The following is a 19,571-nucleotide window of genomic DNA, read 5'->3' on the forward strand; positions in this document are numbered from 1 at the left end:
TAGTCAGCTACAAAATGTTTATAAGTAAAATGAAAATGCATTTTACTACATTGGTTTCCTGGCCACATTGTTAAGACTGAGTCATATTTCCAAGAAATATTGACAATTTGTGGTACTGGTAGAAATAATAAAAGGGACTGAAATATCTGGTACTCTGCTTAGATAGCGAATATTTTAATACTGTTAAAAAATTAAAATCACTGACTAATGGTTGGACTTCATAAAGACAGAGGCTGTACTGTGATGTACACTGTTTTTTAAGTCTTACTAAGAATATACATCTCCGAGGGCGGGGGGAAAAAAAGGACACATATGTGATACCCTTTGTAATACTTTAAGCAATAAAATAAAATAAAATAAAATAAAATAAAAGAATATACATCTCAAAGTTTCTCCAAGGCAGATAACCAGATTGGTTCCAAATCCTAAAACTTATTGTACTTTGTGTTCCTAAAGCAATATTCCGTATCCATAGTATCCTATGGAACACTAAAGAATCATGTGTCAGGCTAAAGAAAAACAAATAAACAAAGCGAACCATGCAATGCAGACCTTCGTGATACGTAAAACCTCCCCCCCCCCTCCCCCGCACCCACCCCTTCCAAAAACACACTGGAGGTGGAGGCAGCGGGGTATGTGAATTTTAAAAATAAATAAAAGTGCACTTAGTCCGATGGGCTTTTCTTTCTGGAAAATTCTCTCAGTGCCTGACTTTGGGGAGTTTCTGCCTCTCCCACTTGCCAGCTGGGGTGGTAGCGTGCCTGCCTGGCTGCTTGGAGGCTGTTGAGCAAGGAACTGTGTGAAACGACAGCTGGGGTCCTGGTCGCCAGGGCAGTTACTAACTGGTTAAGCGAGGCGGCCCTCGGGTGGCTGCGCTCATCCCCCACCGCAGCCTCTCTCGCTCCAGGCCCCCTCCCCCAGGCCCCAACTTCCTCCTCCAGGGGGAGCGCCCGCCCCCAGCCCTGCTCCGCCGCAATCCGGCGCCGGCATTGCCCAGCGAGCCGGCGCTGCAAAGAACCCCTGCACACTGAGGGGGAGAAGAAAAGCAAACGCTTCTGCTCTACGCAAGGAAGCCCTAGACTAGACGGCACCGCGGCGCCCGCGCTCCTGCGGCCCAGCGCCGGCGGGTGCGGGCGGCCCGGCGCGCAGAGAGTTAAAGGCATCATCGCAGCCATTAGAGGGAAAAGTTGCGGCGCGGCGAGCCCGGCGAGGTCCTCCGCCCGCCCCGGCCCCTCTCCGCTTCCCGGGCTGGCGCGGCGAGGAGGGAGGGCAGTGATCACGCAAGCCCGAGCCGCGGCTGACGTGGGCCGAGCTGCCAGGGCGCGGGACGCAGCAGCCCGGCGGGGAGACACCGCGCGGCCGCCGGCTCCCCAACCCCCGCGCCGGCTGCAGCCTCCGCCAGCGGCGCCGCTCCGCTCCGCTCGCCCCGCACGCCGGTCCCGCCCAGCCCGCAGCGGGATGCGCGCAGCCTGGCGCGCCGGGCTCTGAGGTCGCCTGGGCTCCTGCACCCTTTCTTTAAGGCTTTCGGGCTGCGGGCTCCACTGATGTGACACCCCCCCCCCTTCCCTTTTTCTTCCTTTTTTTTTTTTTTTTTTTTTTTGGAATGATGGGGATCTTTCTGGCGTGTGTCGGATTTGCCTTTTCTGTGTTCTACGTGCAGCCGGGGCTTTCTTCCCAAGGTAAGTCCGGGCTCCTTGGCACACATGCATTTGCTTGTGGCGTGCGTGTGTGTTTGCGCGTGTGCGCGCGTGTGTGTGTGTGCGTGTGTGTGTGTGTGTGTGTGGTGTGTCCAGGCAGATGTGAGATTCCTAGCAAGGAACAGTGGAATCATCGCGTTCTGTTAGGCATTTTTCTTTCTTTAAAGTTGATTAAACGGTAGGGATGCTAGATCTGAGAGCAAATCTATTTGGTGCCTGGCAGTGAGGTGGGTCGCTCGGTGAGCAGAAACACGGGTGTGTGTGTGTGTGTGTGTGTGTGTGTGTGTGTGTGTGTGTGTCCTCTGTGTGCGTGCACACGGTAACCGCTCATGCATGCATAACCATGGCCAACACACAGGGGCTGCCCGAGGCCAGTCCTCCTGCTCCTTGGAGGCAGATGGGTTTCTAGTTTCCTTTTTTCTGGGTCCGGGTGACTTCGTGTGCATGTGTGTGTCAAAGGACAGACTCCTGGGAGGATCCATAAAAGGCACCACTTGCATTCCAACGGCGCGCCTGCAGCCTGCGGAATCCAGCGGTTCGCGACCCCGCAGGCTGCGGGCCGGTTTCAGCACCACGAACAGAGCTCGCCGCCGGGCCAGAAGCCGCAGCCTCCGAGGCAGAAAGGCCACCTCCCCCTTCCCCCGGAACAAAAAGTCCTTTTCCCATCAGCATGTCTTCTTGGCGTCTCCCCTTTACTCTGAGTATAAATGCAGTTCCATGTCCATGGAGATCATTTGGGGTTTCATGAAATTGTGAAAAGGGACGCTGATGGTGGCTCTCCTTAAAAAGTGGGGGTGGGGGTGTGCATTCACCCGGAGCCAGTCCTGCAGCCCCTGGGCCCCCCTCTCCATGCGTGTGCGCTGCATCTGTGCACACTGCCAGCCCCAGACCTCTCTGACACTACTTTTAGGGACCCGTCAGCTCTTCCCAAGGGGTCCCTCAGACAAGACAAGCACAACCAGCCGAAGCATGCACGTTCAAGACATGCCTGGGGGAGAGGGGGCATCTGGTCTGTGTGGGTTTTGCTCTGATTGCATGAATCTTGCAAACGAGCAGGGTCGAGGTTGGTCATGGAAGGACTGGGGGAGGCGGGGGAAATCTCTCTAGTGTCTTCACAACAGCCTTTCTTCCGAACCACCGCGTCCAGGAGTGTGGTCCTTCCATCCCGGGCTGTGTGGCAATTAGCAGCACAAGGGTTTGCCAGGAACACGCGTGAAGGTGAATTTGGAGAGAAAGGAATACTGAGAGCTGATGAAGTGTGTGGCTTGCTCCAGCGCTGAGCACAATTGCTTGTTGCTTTTGATAATCAGGAATGTGCATTTTGGCAGGCAACCACGATCCAGTCTCCGCCACAGGAGACATCCAGTTACCACAGATGGTTCAGAAACTTAGGGGCACGAGGCCATCCTCATCCACCAACTTGACAGGTGTGTCTGAGGCGCACCTCGGCAGATCTGGGGGCCACCGCAGTCTGACGCGAGGCTTGCTGTGCTCCTAACTGAGCAGCCTGACTAACAGAGGGAGTTATTGGCAAGCTCGTTAGGCTTTCCATTATCCGGGCTTGATGGACAGCAGAGTGATGTGGGCCGGGTGCCAAAAAGAAGACAGGCAAGAGGCAAAGGAGAGGGGGAGGGGAGCCGGGCAAAGTGCGGGATGTCATAGAGGGGTGTTTGTTCTGGATTTTGTTTTTCAAGCCAAGAAAAATGGAGCTATCTCCTCAGGAACGTGAGCTGGCGAGCGTGCTGTGGACCTTCTAAAAGGATGCGTTTCTGTTTTGCAGCAAAATTCACTGAGTTTCCACGCAACGTGACGGCCACGGAGGGGCAGAATGTGGAGATGTCGTGCGCTTTCCAGAGCGGCTCGGCCTCGGTGTACCTGGAGATCCAGTGGTGGTTCCTGCGGGGCCCCGAGGGCCTGGAGCCCCCGGCCGAGGTGGCCGGCGCTCAGGTAGAGGACTGGGTGACCCTCACACCGCTGCCTCTGTCCCAGTCACTCCCTGGGACCTCCGGGTGTGTCCAAGCCAGGGGTGCAAGACGTGTGCCTGGGTGTCCCCTGGGAACCGCAGGCTCTCTTGGCCTGAGTGAGGCCCGGGGGCGCCAGCGGGTGAGCCTCCCTGTGTCCTGGGGACTCTAGTTGGAGACCAAGGAGTCCTGGCAGTACCGGGTCTTGTCAAGGTGTGTGTGATGGCACCTCAGTGTCAATCTGTCCCGGGACACTCGCTGTCCCATCAGGAACCGTGGGGTGGGGTGGGGAACTCTGTGGGTGTCTCTATCCCCGGCCCCCACCTCTGTGGTTGGCAGAAGAGGCTCCTGAGAGAGGAGGGAGACAGAAGAGGGAGGGGTAACAAGGAGGAGGGAGAGAGGCGAGGAGGAGGGGCCTGGGAGGAGAGGGCGGGTGCAGAGGCCACTGGAGAAGAGGGAAGAGAAGGGGAGGGGGACGGGGTGGAAGGGGCGCGGCTGGAGCGGGTAGGAGGGGGAGAAAGAAAGGGGAGAGGAAAAGGGAAAGGGGGGGGAGGAGAGACAGGAAGGAAAAGGGGGTCAGAGCGCAGGTTGGAGACAGTTCAGCCCAAGAGGCAGCAGACGGGTCAGGGCTGTCGGGATGAGAAGAAAATCTGTCCCTGAGACCCCGGGGAGGGGACGCAGTCCGGGCAAAGACGCGGAGTCTGGTCCCCGCAAACTCCCACCCACACGCGCGCCACCCTCCCCGCCCGCTGGGTACCGCGTGTCCGGGCGCATCCGAGCGCGCGAGCGGAGAGCGCCCCCGCGCGGCGGTGGCCTGGCTCGCACCCGGCGGGGCCGCGCTCCTCTCTCCTCGCTACATCCATCGGCCTCCGCCGCCGCTGAAATGCTTGGGCGGCGAGGATGGCCTGGCTGCTGCGGGTCCGGACCGGCCCCTTGGGGCGCCCGGGCTGAGCTCCGTCTCCTTCTCCCGCAGGTAGAGCTGCTGCCCGACCGAGACCCCGACAACGACGGGACCAAGATCAGCGTGAGTGTCGCGGGGGCGGGCGACAGGGGGCGCGCTCCGTCCGGGCCAGGCAGGCCCGTGGGGAAAATCAGTGCATTTCAGGCTTTTCGCGTGTCCTATTGTGAAGCCTTTGCTTATTGCCTCTGAAAAAGGCAATGTCGCAAACGCAGGACGGAAGCCCGTGTGGCTGCCTCTCTGGGTGCGTAAAAATGGAAGCTGGTTTGGAGTTGGCACGTGAAAGTATTTTTTTTTAATCACAAAATGTTGAAGCAGTTACTAGAGGATGAATGGGCTTGCTGTCACCAGAGGGGCGTGACCCTGCTTTGCTGTTCGCTTTCTAGCGGTTGCATGCTGCACGGGCAGAGAGCTGCATGCTGCTGTCGGTTCAAAACCATGGAGAGGATGGTGGCGCTTTCATAGGAAATGGTGCTAACACAGGAAACCATATAAACATAAAGCCAAAAGCCCAAATAAACACAGAAACGTCGTTGAAGAGGTTAACCCGTGAAATATAGAGATAGATTTCTACGTTACTGGTTCTTACTTTTCATAACTGTGTGTGAAATATTCTCAATATCTTATGAAATCCATCATCATTTAATCGTGGATAATATATAATGTCTATCAAATCCAGCTGTTTTGATAAAGATGTTAGGGATATATATTACATATTATATAGAATTGTATATACTCTACATAACCATATATTTACACACACACACACACACACACACATATATATATATATATATATATATATATATATATATATACACTTTTGCTATTAATCTGGCCTAAAAATTATTAGAAGAATTGAGTGTCAGTTTCACTTTTGAAAAGCAAAGCAGTGTTAAAGGTTCCCGTAGCATAGAAACCCCATGATGGCAGGGGGTGTACTCTGAGCCACAAGACTTCAGGTGGCATTAGTCTGCACCCTGAGTCATGCCACCCCATGACGATAGGTCAGACTGTTCCAAAAGCTGAGAAGAAAAGTCATTACCATCCAAGTCTATGTCCCCGGCGCCTTTAACTGTCATTCCAACGTGGGGAGGAGAGCGCGTCCTCTGTTGAGGGTGCTGTTGGTCACCGTCACCCGCAGAGTATTTCTGGAATTTCTCAGTGGGAGCCCAGCGTGAAGGAAAGAGGCTCCGTAAATGCTAGACTTGACCTCATCAGGTTCATGTTCCTTCAGCTGAGCTAACCAGGCAGAGGCCAATCCAGGGGTGGGCAAACTTTTTGACTCGAGGGCCACAATGGGTTCTTAAACTGGACCGGAGGGCCGGAACAAAAGCATGGATGCAGTGTTTGTGTGAACTAATATAAATTCAAAGTAAACGTCATTACATAAGAGGGTAGGGTCTTTTTTTTTTTTTTTAGTTTTATTCATTTCAAACGGGCGGATCCGGCCCGCGGGCCATAGTTTGTCCACAGCTGGGCCAATCCCATGATTGGAAAATGGCAGAGCCGTTACCAGCACCTGGGAAACGAGGGGGCACGTGGCTCGTGGAGTCGGGCGCTGGCTGGATTGAACTAAGTAGCTCCCGACTGGTGAAGCCAGGTGGAGTAGATTGAGATAAGTACGACCTAGGGTTTCACGGTTGAGACCACAGGAAGCTCTCAGACATGGCCGGGAGGAGTCTCATTTTCCAGCAGGAGCGCGCTCGGGCAGAGCATGGGCACACCGTCGTTTGACGTAGCCCTTTGCTTGTTTCTCCTCCCTGCCGTCTTTCAGACAGTGAAAGTCCAAGGCAATGACATCTCCCACAAGCTTCAGATTTCCAAGGTGAGGAAAAAGGACGAAGGCTTGTACGAGTGCAGGGTGACGGACGCCAACTATGGAGCGCTGCAGGAACACAAGGCCCAGGCCTACCTGAAGGTCAACGCCAACAGCCACGCGCGCAGGATGCAGGCCTTCGAAGCCTCGCCCATGTGGCTGCAAGACATGAAGCCTCGCAAGAATGTCTCGGCCGCCGCCCCCAGCAGCATCCACAGCTCCGCCAACCAGCGAATGCCCTCCACCTCCAGTCCTCAAGCGGTAGCCAAAATCCCCAAACAAAGTCCACAATCAGGTATGGAAACCACTTTTGAGCCTTTCATTTTGCCACTCACACAACCCTCCCCCGGACGATGGGTCAAGGAGAGTAGCCAGGTGTATGCGTGACGGTTTTGAAAGTCGGAGCCCTAGCTCAGCTGAAATAACGATGAGACGCAGAGAGCCCGGGGCTGGCCTCCATTGGGGATGTCTCCCGCCCCAATAGTTGCCGGCCATGCTGCCTGTCCAGGGACCTAAGAGCTGGACTTTGATTTCTTTACCTTCTGTATTGACCCATTATAAGAATAATAAATCATGTCATGTCGGTTGCATTATAAATGCATGTTCATTTTCTCTATAGATTTATGTATTGATAACGACCCAAATTAAGAGACTTTCACTTCATCAACATGTAAATGAAAGAGAGACACCCCATCTTCAGGGACCCGTAGCTTTAGGCAGGGCTGCTCTCCAGGGGTTTTTGATTGGGGAGGAGAAGCGTCAGCTGCCCGTGAGGAAAGGGATGATGGCAATGGCAGGAAGTGGCGCAGAGATAAGGCAACTCCTGCGAATGTGCCTTCCATGCCGACTGGGCAGCTCGGTCAGACGTGCCCACAGTCCGCTGTGCAAGTTAAAGCTGTTCTGAGTGGCATGCGTGTATGCATCACTCAGCCTGTGGAAACTCGCTGAAGTTTCGGCCTTGATGTGGACACGGGCTTCTTGGGATGGGCAGTGCCTTGCACACCCCGGCGAACGTTCTGTATTCGCTCCAACACTTGACGTAATGCTATAGGATGGAGGGGGCATACAAATATGTATCGTGCTTTACGTTTTTCCCTTTATAGTTTATCATCGAAAAATTATTGCTACTAGTATTGGTAATAGAAAATTACATGGCTAACTTTCAAGTTCTCTTTTGCCATTAAATTTTTTTTAAACCTGGTCATTTCATCAGGATAATTATATATACACTAAAGGCCCAGCGCACAAAATCGTGCGTGGGTAGGGTCCCCAGGCCTAGCCTGCGATCAGGGCCATCTCAGCCCATTTGCCAGTCTCCAGTCCCGCCCCACTGCCGACACCCACCCCATTTCCCCATTTGCCATCTGGCGACCTATCAGAGCCTGTGGGTCAGGGAGAGGGACCAAGAGGTCGGCCGTTCTGCCTGCTCACCAGTTCCCAGTTCCGCGCCACTACCAACACCCATCCCGGTTCCCAATGGCTCCCCGTTCACCATCTGGCGATCAGAGCCTGTGGGCCGGGGGGAGGAAGAGGTGGTCAATGCACCTCATAGCAACTGGTCAATTGGTCGTTCTGGTTGTGACGCCGTATGGTCGCTGGCCTTCTATTATATAGGGTATATATAATTATATCTTATTTTAGATATATCTTTAAATCCTTTCTTGTGAACAATGCTTTTAAAATAATGTGTGCCAACCTAGGATTCCTCGTGATGCTTCGTGTGCTAGTGGGTGTGTCTGCAGAGAGCGTGGCTAAGGGCCCTGTGACTCTGCACTGCCTTGCGATGTAGGTGAGGTCTTGGTCGTGGCGATTTATGTCAGGCTGATGAATAGATGACTTACTTGCCTTCACTAAAGCTCCATTTGCTTAGCTTTGTCTCATTTTCCTCTTTATTGTCTCTTTTGTTTCCCAAATTAAAGAACAAAACCATACCTAGAATATGTGTGTGTGTGTGTGTGTGTGTGTGTGTGTGTGTGTGCTTATACATAAATAGCACACACACAGATATATGCACTTAGTGGTTATAAGTTTGCAGCCATTATTTGATAAAGATTTAACGTCTTTGGCGGCATTGCCCCTCCCTTTCATGCCATCAGAAGAAGCTACTAGGCACTATATGCAAATGTACAGAGCAGCCTCAGCAGACAGTTTACCACCTAATTAGAGAAAACTCCAAATCATGGCAGTGAAATGATTAGCCCACATAGAATACTCCCGGCTAGATTTCAGAAACCCGTGCTGTGAAATAAAAATCAAGCATTCTATTACCTACTCCAATGAGGGAATCTAAGCATAGAATAAAATGTCCTACCTATTTCTAAACTATTAACGGTGGATTATGTAACGTACTCTGCAAATACCTGTTGTATTTGAATACGTCTATTTGAGTATTATGATTGGCGCTAAATGGCAAGCTTTAGAGATCTTCTAGCAATTTCCACATGAAGTCGCTGCTTGTTTTGCAGCTCAGCCCAGGCTCAGGCATTGCTTTCCCAGAGGAAGATGAGCAGAGGGGAATGCTGGCTCGTAGAAGCCGTGTTCACTGAAAGCCATGCTCACTGAACGTTACCTGCTCATCCCAAAGATTAACCTGAAGTATGTCAACATTTTTCATTTCTACCTTCTCTACCAGTGAACACTGGAGAACATATTTTATCCACATAACCTCTTCTAACTTCTCGCCAGAAGCTGGGCTGGCCCAGCACCCCTTCTCTTCGTGTGTACATTTCCCGACTTGCAGGGTTATTGTCTAAAACACGGTCTCCGGGTGGCTACGGTATATTCTACTCGGCGTAATACCTAATCCTGATTTATCATTTTTGCTTTATACATTTTCAGGTTCTACTCAAATAAAGCTGATTTCAATGCCCATGCTTTATTTACTCACTCATTTATTCAGGCTCCATTCATTCACATTGCCAACTCTGATTTCATTCAGGAGAGCCAGGCTGGGGTTCACTATTGTCCCCCAATATTTCTCCACATATATGACCCGTGAGCACATGGCAGAGCAGAGAAGGCTGTGCCCACAGAGAGGTGGCCCCTCTTCCCCTCCCCCAGCCCCCCTCCTGTGCGGGCCCGTGACCACTTCGGCTGTAAGATGAGAAGTCACACTATGCTTGTTGCAGACCTGGCTTTGAGAGGACTGGCAGCTTCTGCCATGGCCCCTAGAAGCCAGCAACCCCTGAAAAAGTGCAGCTCCCTTGACATCCCCTTGCCCAACGAAGCCCCTAGCTGCCAACCCTGACCTTCAGCCCCAGCGGCCACTTCATTGCATTGTGAGAGATGCCCAGTGAGCATGGCCTGAGCCAGCTGGGCACAGACCCTGAGAGATCCTTGCCCCGTGTCTCCCTCAGGCACTCGGCCCCAGGTGGTTTGTCTCACAGCAACAGGCATACGAGTCGGACCCCTCAACCCCAGAACTCAAAACTGAACTTATCATCTCAGCTTTCTCACCAAAACACACATGTTCTTCCTCCATGGCTCCCAAATCCTTTCAATAGCAAACGCCATCACCACCACAGGTCTGCGAAACTTTACAATGTTCCCACCTCGTCTTCGGTCCGTTGCCACATTGAGCCAGTCACCGGGGCCACTAATTGTCTCTTCCCAACACCCTTGGACAGCAGGCTCTTTGCTGTTCCACCAACACGGATTTCGTTCTCTGCACGGGCCCCTCCCTCTCTCCTCTGTCACCAGCTCCTACTAGCAGGCCTGTGTCTGTTCTAACACAGGGAACAGGTCACAACAGAGCAAACACTCACTCATGGTGTTTCCGGAGCAGCGCTGCCAGCTTGCAGGGTCTGATCCCAGCCCGTGTCTCCCGGGTTCCCAGTCCTCACGCCTCATCTTCCTCAGGGCGTGTCCTGCGTGTTCTTCGGTCCTTTCCTGCTTCGCTGACTTCAGAAAGGCCATTTTCCTTGTGTGGGTCGTTCCCTATTTGCTGGTCAGAACCGATGGTTTTCTCCAGAGCAATGCGTCTGTGCTTCCTGTGCCTTAGGAGTGTTTTCTGGGGACTTTCCTGGTGGTGCTGGGAGGCCCACACTCAGGCGCCTCTGAGTGGCAGGCAGAGCAGGGTAGCTGGTCTCCCTAAGGACAACCTCTGAGTGGCAGGCAGAGCAGGGTAGCTGGTCTCCCTAAGGACAACCTCTGAGTGGCAGGCAGAGCAGGGTAGCTGGTCTCCCTAAGGGCAAGACAACGTCTTGGCTGCGGACCCTGCAGCTCGCACCTGCTTCTCTTTAAGTGGCCCCCACACGTGGCGCTCATGTTGGGAGAGAAGGGGGAGGGAGAGGAGTGGGATATGTTGGCTTTCACCTTCTTTCTCTTACAATTATATTTACATAAATAGCGTCGCCTCTATGCCAGCGCTGACCAAGACTCCTCACCAGTGTTTCTCAGAGTGTAGCGCAGCCAACCGGGCCAGACTCGGGCTTGTCAAAAGTCGTATTCCAGGACCTACTGAGTCTAGAACCGGAGCAGGCATTTCTGTGAGCAGTAAATTATGAGAATCGTTACCTCTAAAAAGTTCTTATGGGTCAGAAAGTATTTTTATCACTTACTGTGAGGTGTGTGTGTGTGTGTGTGTAAGATGCTACTGTTTCAGAAGCGGGTCTTTCTCTGGGACCGTTTTCCTACCCGGGAGCTGAGACGGCCTTGGGGAGCTTTGTGTTGGCTCCTGCGCCCGCAGCTGGCGCTGGGAAGAGCACTGGCCGTGGCTCAGGTGTAGGGATGCTCCCACGTGTGGCTCTGTGGCGTCTCTAGTCGCTGCCAGGAATGCTGCTTCTCTGAGCTCTGAAACACGGCGACAGTGTCTCCACCAAGATGCGAACCGGACCTCCAGGGGCGGCTGCTGCCCCGGCTGCGGGAGCCCGGCGCTCCCCGGCTCCTGGGCGGGTGGGACCCGGCAGCTTCCAGAACCCGCAGATTGAGCAGAAACAGTCTTCAAACAGAGGTGGGAGCCGGTGGGGAGGAGGGGAGGGCTGAGGGGCCGGCAGGAGGGTGTTCCCCTGACCTGACTATGCGGGAAATGGAGGTGGAGAGCCAGGTGTATACTTCAGGCCTTGCTGTTGAGTTGGGTTTTAATGATCCAACTTGGCTGCTTACGCTGGTAAAATTAATCTGCTCCTTGCAATTCTGTCAGTTAGAGGGCAGCCATGTAAATTGAGTGTCTATGAATAAGATGAAAAATAGATGTGAGGCAATGCTTTGTGGGATGCAGGCCAAGGAAACTGCTAGAGATATGTTTGAACTGAAAATATGTAGATTAATGGCCCATATTGGCTAAGTTCTCCCACGAACCATATTTAACTCAACTCACTGAAATTCAGGAGCCAGCTGGGTCTGCAGACCCAAGGCTCTGGAGGCTGCAGGCCCTGCCGGTGCAGGAAGGCCACACAGGCTCGCTGTGGGGACCAGGAGCCCGTCGTGGAGGAGGGACATGCCGCAGATGTGCCAGCGCGCTCAGCCCCGGTCTCCAGTGATTTCACGCAGCTGCAGGGAAGCAGCTCCCTGGACCGATGACCCAAGGGTTGAGAAGTAGCTGCAGAGACTCACTGTGTCAGTCAAGGGAACCCAGGTCCGAGAAGCAAGGTGAGGGCTCCCCCTCCCGTGGAGCTCTGCTGCCACCAACCCCTGACACAGGGCACTGTGCCGGCTGCAGAGCAGAGAGAAGCAGGTGCTTCCACCTTCGGCCTCGGGCCGCCACTCCAGGCGCAGGCGGCAGGCACGGCGGTCAGGGAGGGAGACGCTCACATCGCAGCCGCCACTCAGAGCTGCTTGCGTCTCCATCGGCTCGTCTGGAGGATGAAATGCAGTTAGAGACACAGGCCAGGCCTCATAAGGGGTGACTGCTTGACCAGAATCGCATTGTGCTCGTCTAGTACCACTCTCAGCAGCAATGCAATGGGAAGGTGAGTGCTACTGTGGCAAGTAGCTGCCTTGTTTTGGAGGGGGGAGGGGGGGCGGGGGCGGGGTCAGTGATGAGTGGAAGAAGGAAGGCCAGGGCTTCAGCCATGGCTTATGCCTTATTGTTTGCAATTTCAGAACATTCCTTTTCCTTCTGTCACAATGCTGTGAACTGGTCAGTTGTCCGGATATAACCAGACCGTATTAGCCACCAGCTGTCTTGCCCAAGGTTGGAACTGGATCCTTCCTATAAAACATACTGAAAATCCAAAGGATTTTCAAGAATTTGAGCTGTGTGCCCTGAATGAACAATAGATATTTGGAAGTTGCAATTACACAAACTGGCTGCTCTCTTAATTACATACAAGATTTCAAAAAAGAACCTCCGAATTTTTTAAATCAGAAAGTAATTACAGATGCATCTGAAAACGTCAATAAGTGGAAATATTTCTAAAACTTTACAAAGAGAGAAAACTAAAATGGACGCGGGACCCTATAAAAAGCATGGCACAGTCTGTGGCCGCATAGATGCAGATTTGTGTCTGAGATTCCCTGGCTACCCGTGTGTGGAGTGAGCTGTTCACGAAACCTCCGGACCTCGGAGTCCTTACTTATAAAGCTTATCGCGCATACAGCCCAAGGTCATTGTCAGCATTAAGTGACATAAGAGTAAACCCAGCTCACGACCACGCTCTCCATGGTGAGCTCTCTTCCGCTTACCCGTCAGATATTAAAACACATGTTTAAATAACCATGATCCCAAAGGATAGCTAAGGAACACAAATAGGAGTAGCGATGACAGGAGAAAAGAAGCCTGGAAACCTGTATGTTATGTAAAATAATATAACGCCCGCTGAATTAAGATATAATAACTAAGGATTTGTTTAATTAATAAATGACAAAAGGAAACAGTATCACAATGTATGATAAAAATGCAAATGAACTCTGATTGATTAAAGAGCTTAGCAGAAAAGAAATATCAGATATAGAAAAATTAGCATAAAATCAGAGGCCTGGGGCTTAGAAGATTTCCAGCTACAAAATAATGCAAATGAAAATAATATGTTACTATGCATAATTTAAAACATGTATTCAATCTACAAATGTAGCCAAAAAGTGATACAACAAAGAAATATTTGTGTCTAATACTTAAGAAAAGAAGGAAAAAGTGTCAATTTTACAGATGCTATGATTATGTAACCCACTCCAAATGACTTAGAGATATCGAACATGATCATATAGTATTGATAAAGACAAAATAAAGATGTAAGTTGAAATCAATTCTCTATAGGACAGCAATACACAAACAGAAAATGTTAGGGACAAAATATATAATCATCAAAGTCAGGCTTTCAAAAGTATGTATAGACTTGACGCAAACCCCATCAAAACCCTAGTTATTTTTCAAACTATGGGGCATAGGATCTTGGCAAAGACTTTTTAGCTGAAGGTGAAGATCGCAGTCACGCGGGCATCTGCTGGCTTGTTACCTGCATGGTGACTGGGTGCTTCTCTTCCGGAGGGACCCTGGGGAGGGGAGATCAGCCACAGGCTTTAGCGTGTGTGGCCCATTCGTCCCTGCAGCGAAGCTCCCGGGAGGGAATTGCAAGGAGACCAGCGGGAAGTGGCCCAGACCTTGGGCAGGGGTGCCTGTCACGGGGTCTTCCCGTCACGGGAGATACGCAAATGGCCAAGAGTGGGAAAGCCACCTAGTGCAGTGGTCGGCAAACTGCGGCTCGCGAGCCACATGTGGCTCTTTGGCCCCTTGAGTGTGGCTCTTCCACAAAATACTGACTTCTGCGCATGGGCCAAGAAGTTTCAATCGCACTGTACACGCGCACCCGCACGTGGTATTTTGTGGAAGAGCCACACTCAAGGGGCCAAAGAGCCACATGTGGCTCATGAGCCGCGGTTTGGTGACCACTGACCTAGTCAATGTGTTAAAACCATATGAAAAACCTTCTAGAGTCATGTTTTCAAATAATGTTTAATGAAATTCAAAAGAACTGAACACAACATGTACTGTGAAAAAATATAGGATGCAAAACTTTAAAAAAATATAGAACACAAAACTTTAAATCGATCTGAGATATGTGCATAGAAAAACAACAGGAAGAAGTATGTGAAAATGTACATCAAAAGTCAAGATAAAAGGATCATACCTCAACATAATAAAAGCCATATATGACAGGCCCACAGCCAACATCATACTCAATGGACAAAAACTAACACCATTTCCCCTAAGAACAGGAACAAGACAGGGATGCCCCCTCTCACCACTCCTGTTCAACATAGTACTGGAAGTGTTAGCCATTGCAATTCGGCAAGAAGAAGAAATAAAAGGCATCCAAATTGGAAAAGAGGAAGTAAAACTGTCCTTATTTGCAGACGACATGATATTATACATACAAAACCCTAGAGACTCCATCAAAAAGCTACTGGACTTAATACATGAATTTGGCAATGTAGCAGGATACAAAATTAACCCCAAGAAATCCGAGGCATTTCTATACACCAATAGTGAACTTTCAGAAAGAGAGATTATAAAAACAATCCCGTTTACCATCGCACCAAAAAAATTAAGCTACCTAGGAATAAACTTAACTAAAGAGGTAAAAGACCTCTACTCAGAAAACTACAGGACGTTGAAAAAAGATATAGAGGAAGACATAAACAGATGGAAGAACATACCGTGTTCATGGATTGGTAGAATCAACATCATTAAAATGTCCATACTACCCAAAGCAATCTATAAATTCAACGCACTTCCCATTAAAATACCAATGGCATACTTCAGAGATCTAGAACGAACTCTCCAAAAATTCATCTGGAATAAAAAAAGACCTCGAATAGCTGCAGCAATCCTGAAAAAGACCAAAGTAGGTGGGATCTCAATACCAGATATCAAGATGTATTACAAAGCCACTGTTCTCAAAACTGCCTGGTACTGGCACAAGAATAGGCATATAGATCAATGGAATAGAATAGAGAGCCCAGAAATCGGCCCGAACCAATATGCTCAATTAATATTTGACAAAGGAGGCAAGAACATACAATGGAGCCAAGATAGTCTCTTCAATAAATGGTGCTGGGAAAATTGGACAGATATATGCAAGAAAATGAAACTAGACCACCAACTTACACCATACACAAAAATAAACTCAAAATGGATAAAGGACTTAAATGTACGACAGGAAACTATAAAAATTCTAGAAGAATCCAAAGGCAACAAAATCTCAGACATATGCCGAAGCAATTTCTTCACTGATACAGCTCCTAGGGCACTTGAAACGAAAGAGAAAATGAACAAATGGGACTACATCAAAATAAAAAGCTTCTGCACAACAAAAGAAACCATCAACAAAACAACGAGAAAACCCACTGTGTGGGAAAACATATTTGCCAATGTCATATCCGATAAGGGCCTAATCTCCAAAATTTATAGGGAACTCATACAACTTAACAAAAGGAAGATAAACAATCCAATCAAAAAATGGGCAAAGGACCTAAATAGACACCTTTCAAAAGAGGACATTCAGAAAGCCAAGAGACATATGAAAACATGCTCAAAGTCACTAATCATCCGAGAGATGCAAATCAAAACAACAATGAGGTACCATCTCACACCTGTCAGACTGGCTATCATCAACAAATCAACAAACGACAAGTGCTGGAGAGGATGTGGAGAAAAAGGAACACTTGTGCACTGCTGGTGGGAATGCAGACTGGTGCAGCCACTATGGAAGACAGTATGGAGTTTCCTCAAAAAACTACAAATGGAACTCCCATTTGACCCTGTGATCCCACTTCTAGGAATATATCCCAAGAAACCAGAAACACCAATCAGAAAGGATATATGCACCCCTATGTTCATAGCAGCACAATTCACCATAGCTAAGATCTGGAAACAGCCTAAGTGCCCATCAGTAGATGAATGGATTAGAAAACTGTGGTACATCTACACGATGGAATACTATGCTGCTCTAAAAAGGAAGGAACTCTTACCATTTGCAACGTCATGGATGGAACTGGAGAGCATTATGCTAAGTGAAATAAGCCAGTCAATGAAGGAAAAATACCACATGATCTCACTCATTCATGGATAATAGAGACCATTATAAACTTTTGAACAATAATAGATACAGAGGCAGAGCTGCCTCAAACAGATTGTCAAACTGCAGCAGGAAGGCCGGGGAGCGTTTCGGGGCAAGAGGGAGGGGGGTAAGAGATCAACTAAAGGACTTGTATGCATGCATAGAAGCATAACCAGTGGACATAAGACATTGGGGGATAGGGGAGGCTAGGGGACTGTCTAGGGCGGGGGGATAAAATGGACACATATGTAATACCCTTTGTAATACTTTAAGCAATAAAAAAACTAAAATAAAAAAAAAAAACAAACAAACAAAAAAAAAAAAAAAAAAGTCAAGATAAGTTATGATTTTTAATTATTTGATTATTGTATCTCTATTGATAAGATTTGTACAGTGATAATTTATTACTTTGGTTATAAGGGGGAAAATATTTAAAATTTTCAAATTTAAAAATAGGCAATGACAGCTCAGGAGAGGGAAAACAAACTAAACAATAGAGTCAATAAATAAATTAAGAAATACAGAAATAAAAAAAGAAAGAAAGAGATAGAAAGAAAGGCAAAGTAAAACAATGGGGTGTTGTGATTATAGAGCTCATGACAAATTAAACCTATGTACACATGTACTTCTATGTACATGTGCACATATGTATATACACACATGCAATGCATGTACATGTGTGTCTGTGCATATATTATGAAGGTGGCATACTTAGAAATTGCTAGTAGCATGAAATGAAGAACATACCTTGCTTCCTGGGATCTGAATGGAGAATCTGATCATCAAATTACTATTTCTGTTTTTCTAAACAGAACGATGTGCTTGATAAATATATATTGACGAAATAAGTCAAGCACATATAAAGTCCATAAAGAAGACATTATGTGATCATTTTTCCTCTCAATGGTATGACTCATTCGGCCCCTGCTTCAGAGTTGGGGCAAAGTGATGAGCGATGTTGTGGTCATTGGGAGTGTCAAGGAAAATCAATACGCTGGAGTATTTATAAAGGATCATTATGTTTCATTTAATATGACTGCTTCAAACAAGTGAGAGAGCATTCTGCATGAATTCAGAATCTTAGGTGCATAAAGCAGACCGCCTATAAATTAAGCTCCTAGTGCTTGACTTACAGCAAATTGTAAATGCTCGGCATTAGAGCTGCTCATCCTGCGAAGCCTACCACTATAGAACTATTAAAAAAGTGAAAATGGATGTCAAATTAAGCAAATCGATTACCTTCACAGACACAAGGATTGGAATGAAGAGTAAATAATGCCACCAGATATCCCAAACTCCAAAATACAAAGGTGTCAAGCCGTGTGCAGTAAGGGAGTCTATTATGGGACCAAGTTTTTTCTTCTTTCTTAGCGGCATCTTCTTCAGCCATTTGGAAAGTATTTGAGTTTTAATTTTTCTGATTAAACAAATTTATTTGCCATGAAAGCAATATCCTCACTTCTCTTAGCATCGGAGAATTAATTTGAAAAATGCTCATTTAGGGACCAAGCTGTAGGATCATAACCACTAAGTAGAAAAAAAAAAACCTTCTTGAATATAAAAACTCACTCTACTTCCAAAGATCTAAAAATATAAAGGTTTTAAAGAAATAAAGTCATGGTCCTTAGGATGCTGACGCACAGTAAGGCACCATACAAACCCAGGAGGTATGCTGCTTCTAACAGACCTGCCAAAGTGCTGTTCAACCAACTCCGAACAGTTCAAATAAAAAGCTAATGAAGGGACGGGAAAAAAGATGAATTGTATCTTGATCCTTTTGGTGTTATCGAAGTACCTAGCACTGTGCTTAGCACATAATTAGAGATAAATAAATGTTTCTGGATTGAATATTGCTTTGCCAGAGCTCTTATGAGGATAATACCACTGCTAAGAAGAGATGTGAATTTTTATGTAATTTGGTCGATCTTTAAGAAAACAGCCCCAGGTCCCTTCTGTGCTAATGGAGAGAGAGGATTAGGCATCAGCACTTGGGCCATCCTTCGTTCCACACCCTTGGCAACAACAATATTTATTTTAGATTATATTTCATAACAAATTATATCTGAGAAGTTTGATGACCAGTCCCTTGCAACGATATAGTTGTATCATTTTATTTGCATGCCTTCATAAGTAGGATATGGATTTTAGAAAATCTTCAACTACCTGTTAATTGCTTAATTCTGATGTCTAAGAAAATTTCTGTTATGAAGATAATTTCTAAAACACTAATTCAGATAATTTTGAAATAGCTATATTCATGAAAATGGTGAAAGCATTGGCTCAAACATGGAAAATATATGGGTAAACTCTTAAGAAATTTTATTTAGGTGAAAACAAGTGTGTTTTCTAAAGCTATATCACTGATGCTTTTCTGTATCCTATAGCATTCAGTCTTCAAATAATTTTTTCCTCAAAAACATGATGCTGAACAATTAAAATCAATTTTTAACTTGGACAAATTACTGTATTTATAAAATATGGTGATAGCTTTCTATTTTTCCATTTATATAAGAAGACTAGTGGCCCGGTGCACAGATTCATGCACATTGAAAGGAAATTAATTAGAAGAAATATTTTAATATCACTATTTGCCCTTTCTCTATAATAGAAGTGTCAGAGATTAAAGAAAATTAGTAAAATGTATATGAAAATAATATATAAACTGAATAATAAATAACTATAACAACATGATATAACAACAACAAAGACATGATGTAAAAATATGATATAAAAACAAAAACATGATGTAAAAACAGTATTAATAAAAACAATGACTGATAAAGTGATTAAACTTATTCTAATATCTCCCTGTACACCACATTAAGAGTAAAAACACTTTCAGAGTGCTGGACTAATTTCCCCTGTGATGAAGTATTTACAACTTCAAGATCACACACTCTTCACACTCGAGAGAAAGCAACATATAACTGACCATGTGGGAAAACAGGTTCAGGTAGGAATATTCCTACTCTGTCTAGAGTTTGTCCTTGTGATTTATTAATAGTCATTGCAGATGCTGGCATCACGGGAAACTCTCTTCGAGTCAATTTAAATGGGAGGCCAGTGTCAGACAGGGACAAATTAATTCTTGGAATCAGAACAACCTCTCCCTCTGCAGATCCTGTTAATACTTCAGCT

General features: G+C 47.6%; 1 protein-coding gene across 8 annotated transcripts in view; it reads left to right on the forward strand.

Annotated features, from left to right (window-relative positions):
- The first annotated feature begins 976 nt into the window (after positions 1 to 976).
- VSTM2A (V-set and transmembrane domain containing 2A) overlaps positions 977 to 19,571 on the forward strand; it is a 28,237-nt gene continuing 9,642 nt past the window's right edge. Inside the window, exons 1-5 of one of the 8 annotated variants that reach the window (XM_036327263.1) lie at positions 977 to 1,679; positions 3,026 to 3,124; positions 3,478 to 3,644; positions 4,632 to 4,682; positions 6,394 to 7,514. In XM_036327263.1, coding sequence (XP_036183156.1) covers positions 1,604 to 1,679; positions 3,026 to 3,124; positions 3,478 to 3,644; positions 4,632 to 4,682; positions 6,394 to 6,822 — 822 coding nt within the window. In that variant the 5' untranslated portion in view covers positions 977 to 1,603 and the 3' untranslated portion in view covers positions 6,823 to 7,514. Of the gene's footprint in view, positions 1,680 to 2,130; positions 2,916 to 3,025; positions 3,125 to 3,477; positions 3,645 to 4,631; positions 4,683 to 6,393; positions 7,517 to 19,571 lie in introns of those variants that run through there. The other 7 variants (XM_036327261.1, XM_036327258.1, XM_036327260.1 and 4 more) reach the window with 7 other exon arrangements.

This window comes from Myotis myotis, unplaced genomic scaffold, assembly GCF_014108235.1.
Source record: "Myotis myotis isolate mMyoMyo1 unplaced genomic scaffold, mMyoMyo1.p scaffold_m19_p_11, whole genome shotgun sequence".
Taxonomy (NCBI): Eukaryota; Metazoa; Chordata; class Mammalia; order Chiroptera; family Vespertilionidae; genus Myotis; species Myotis myotis.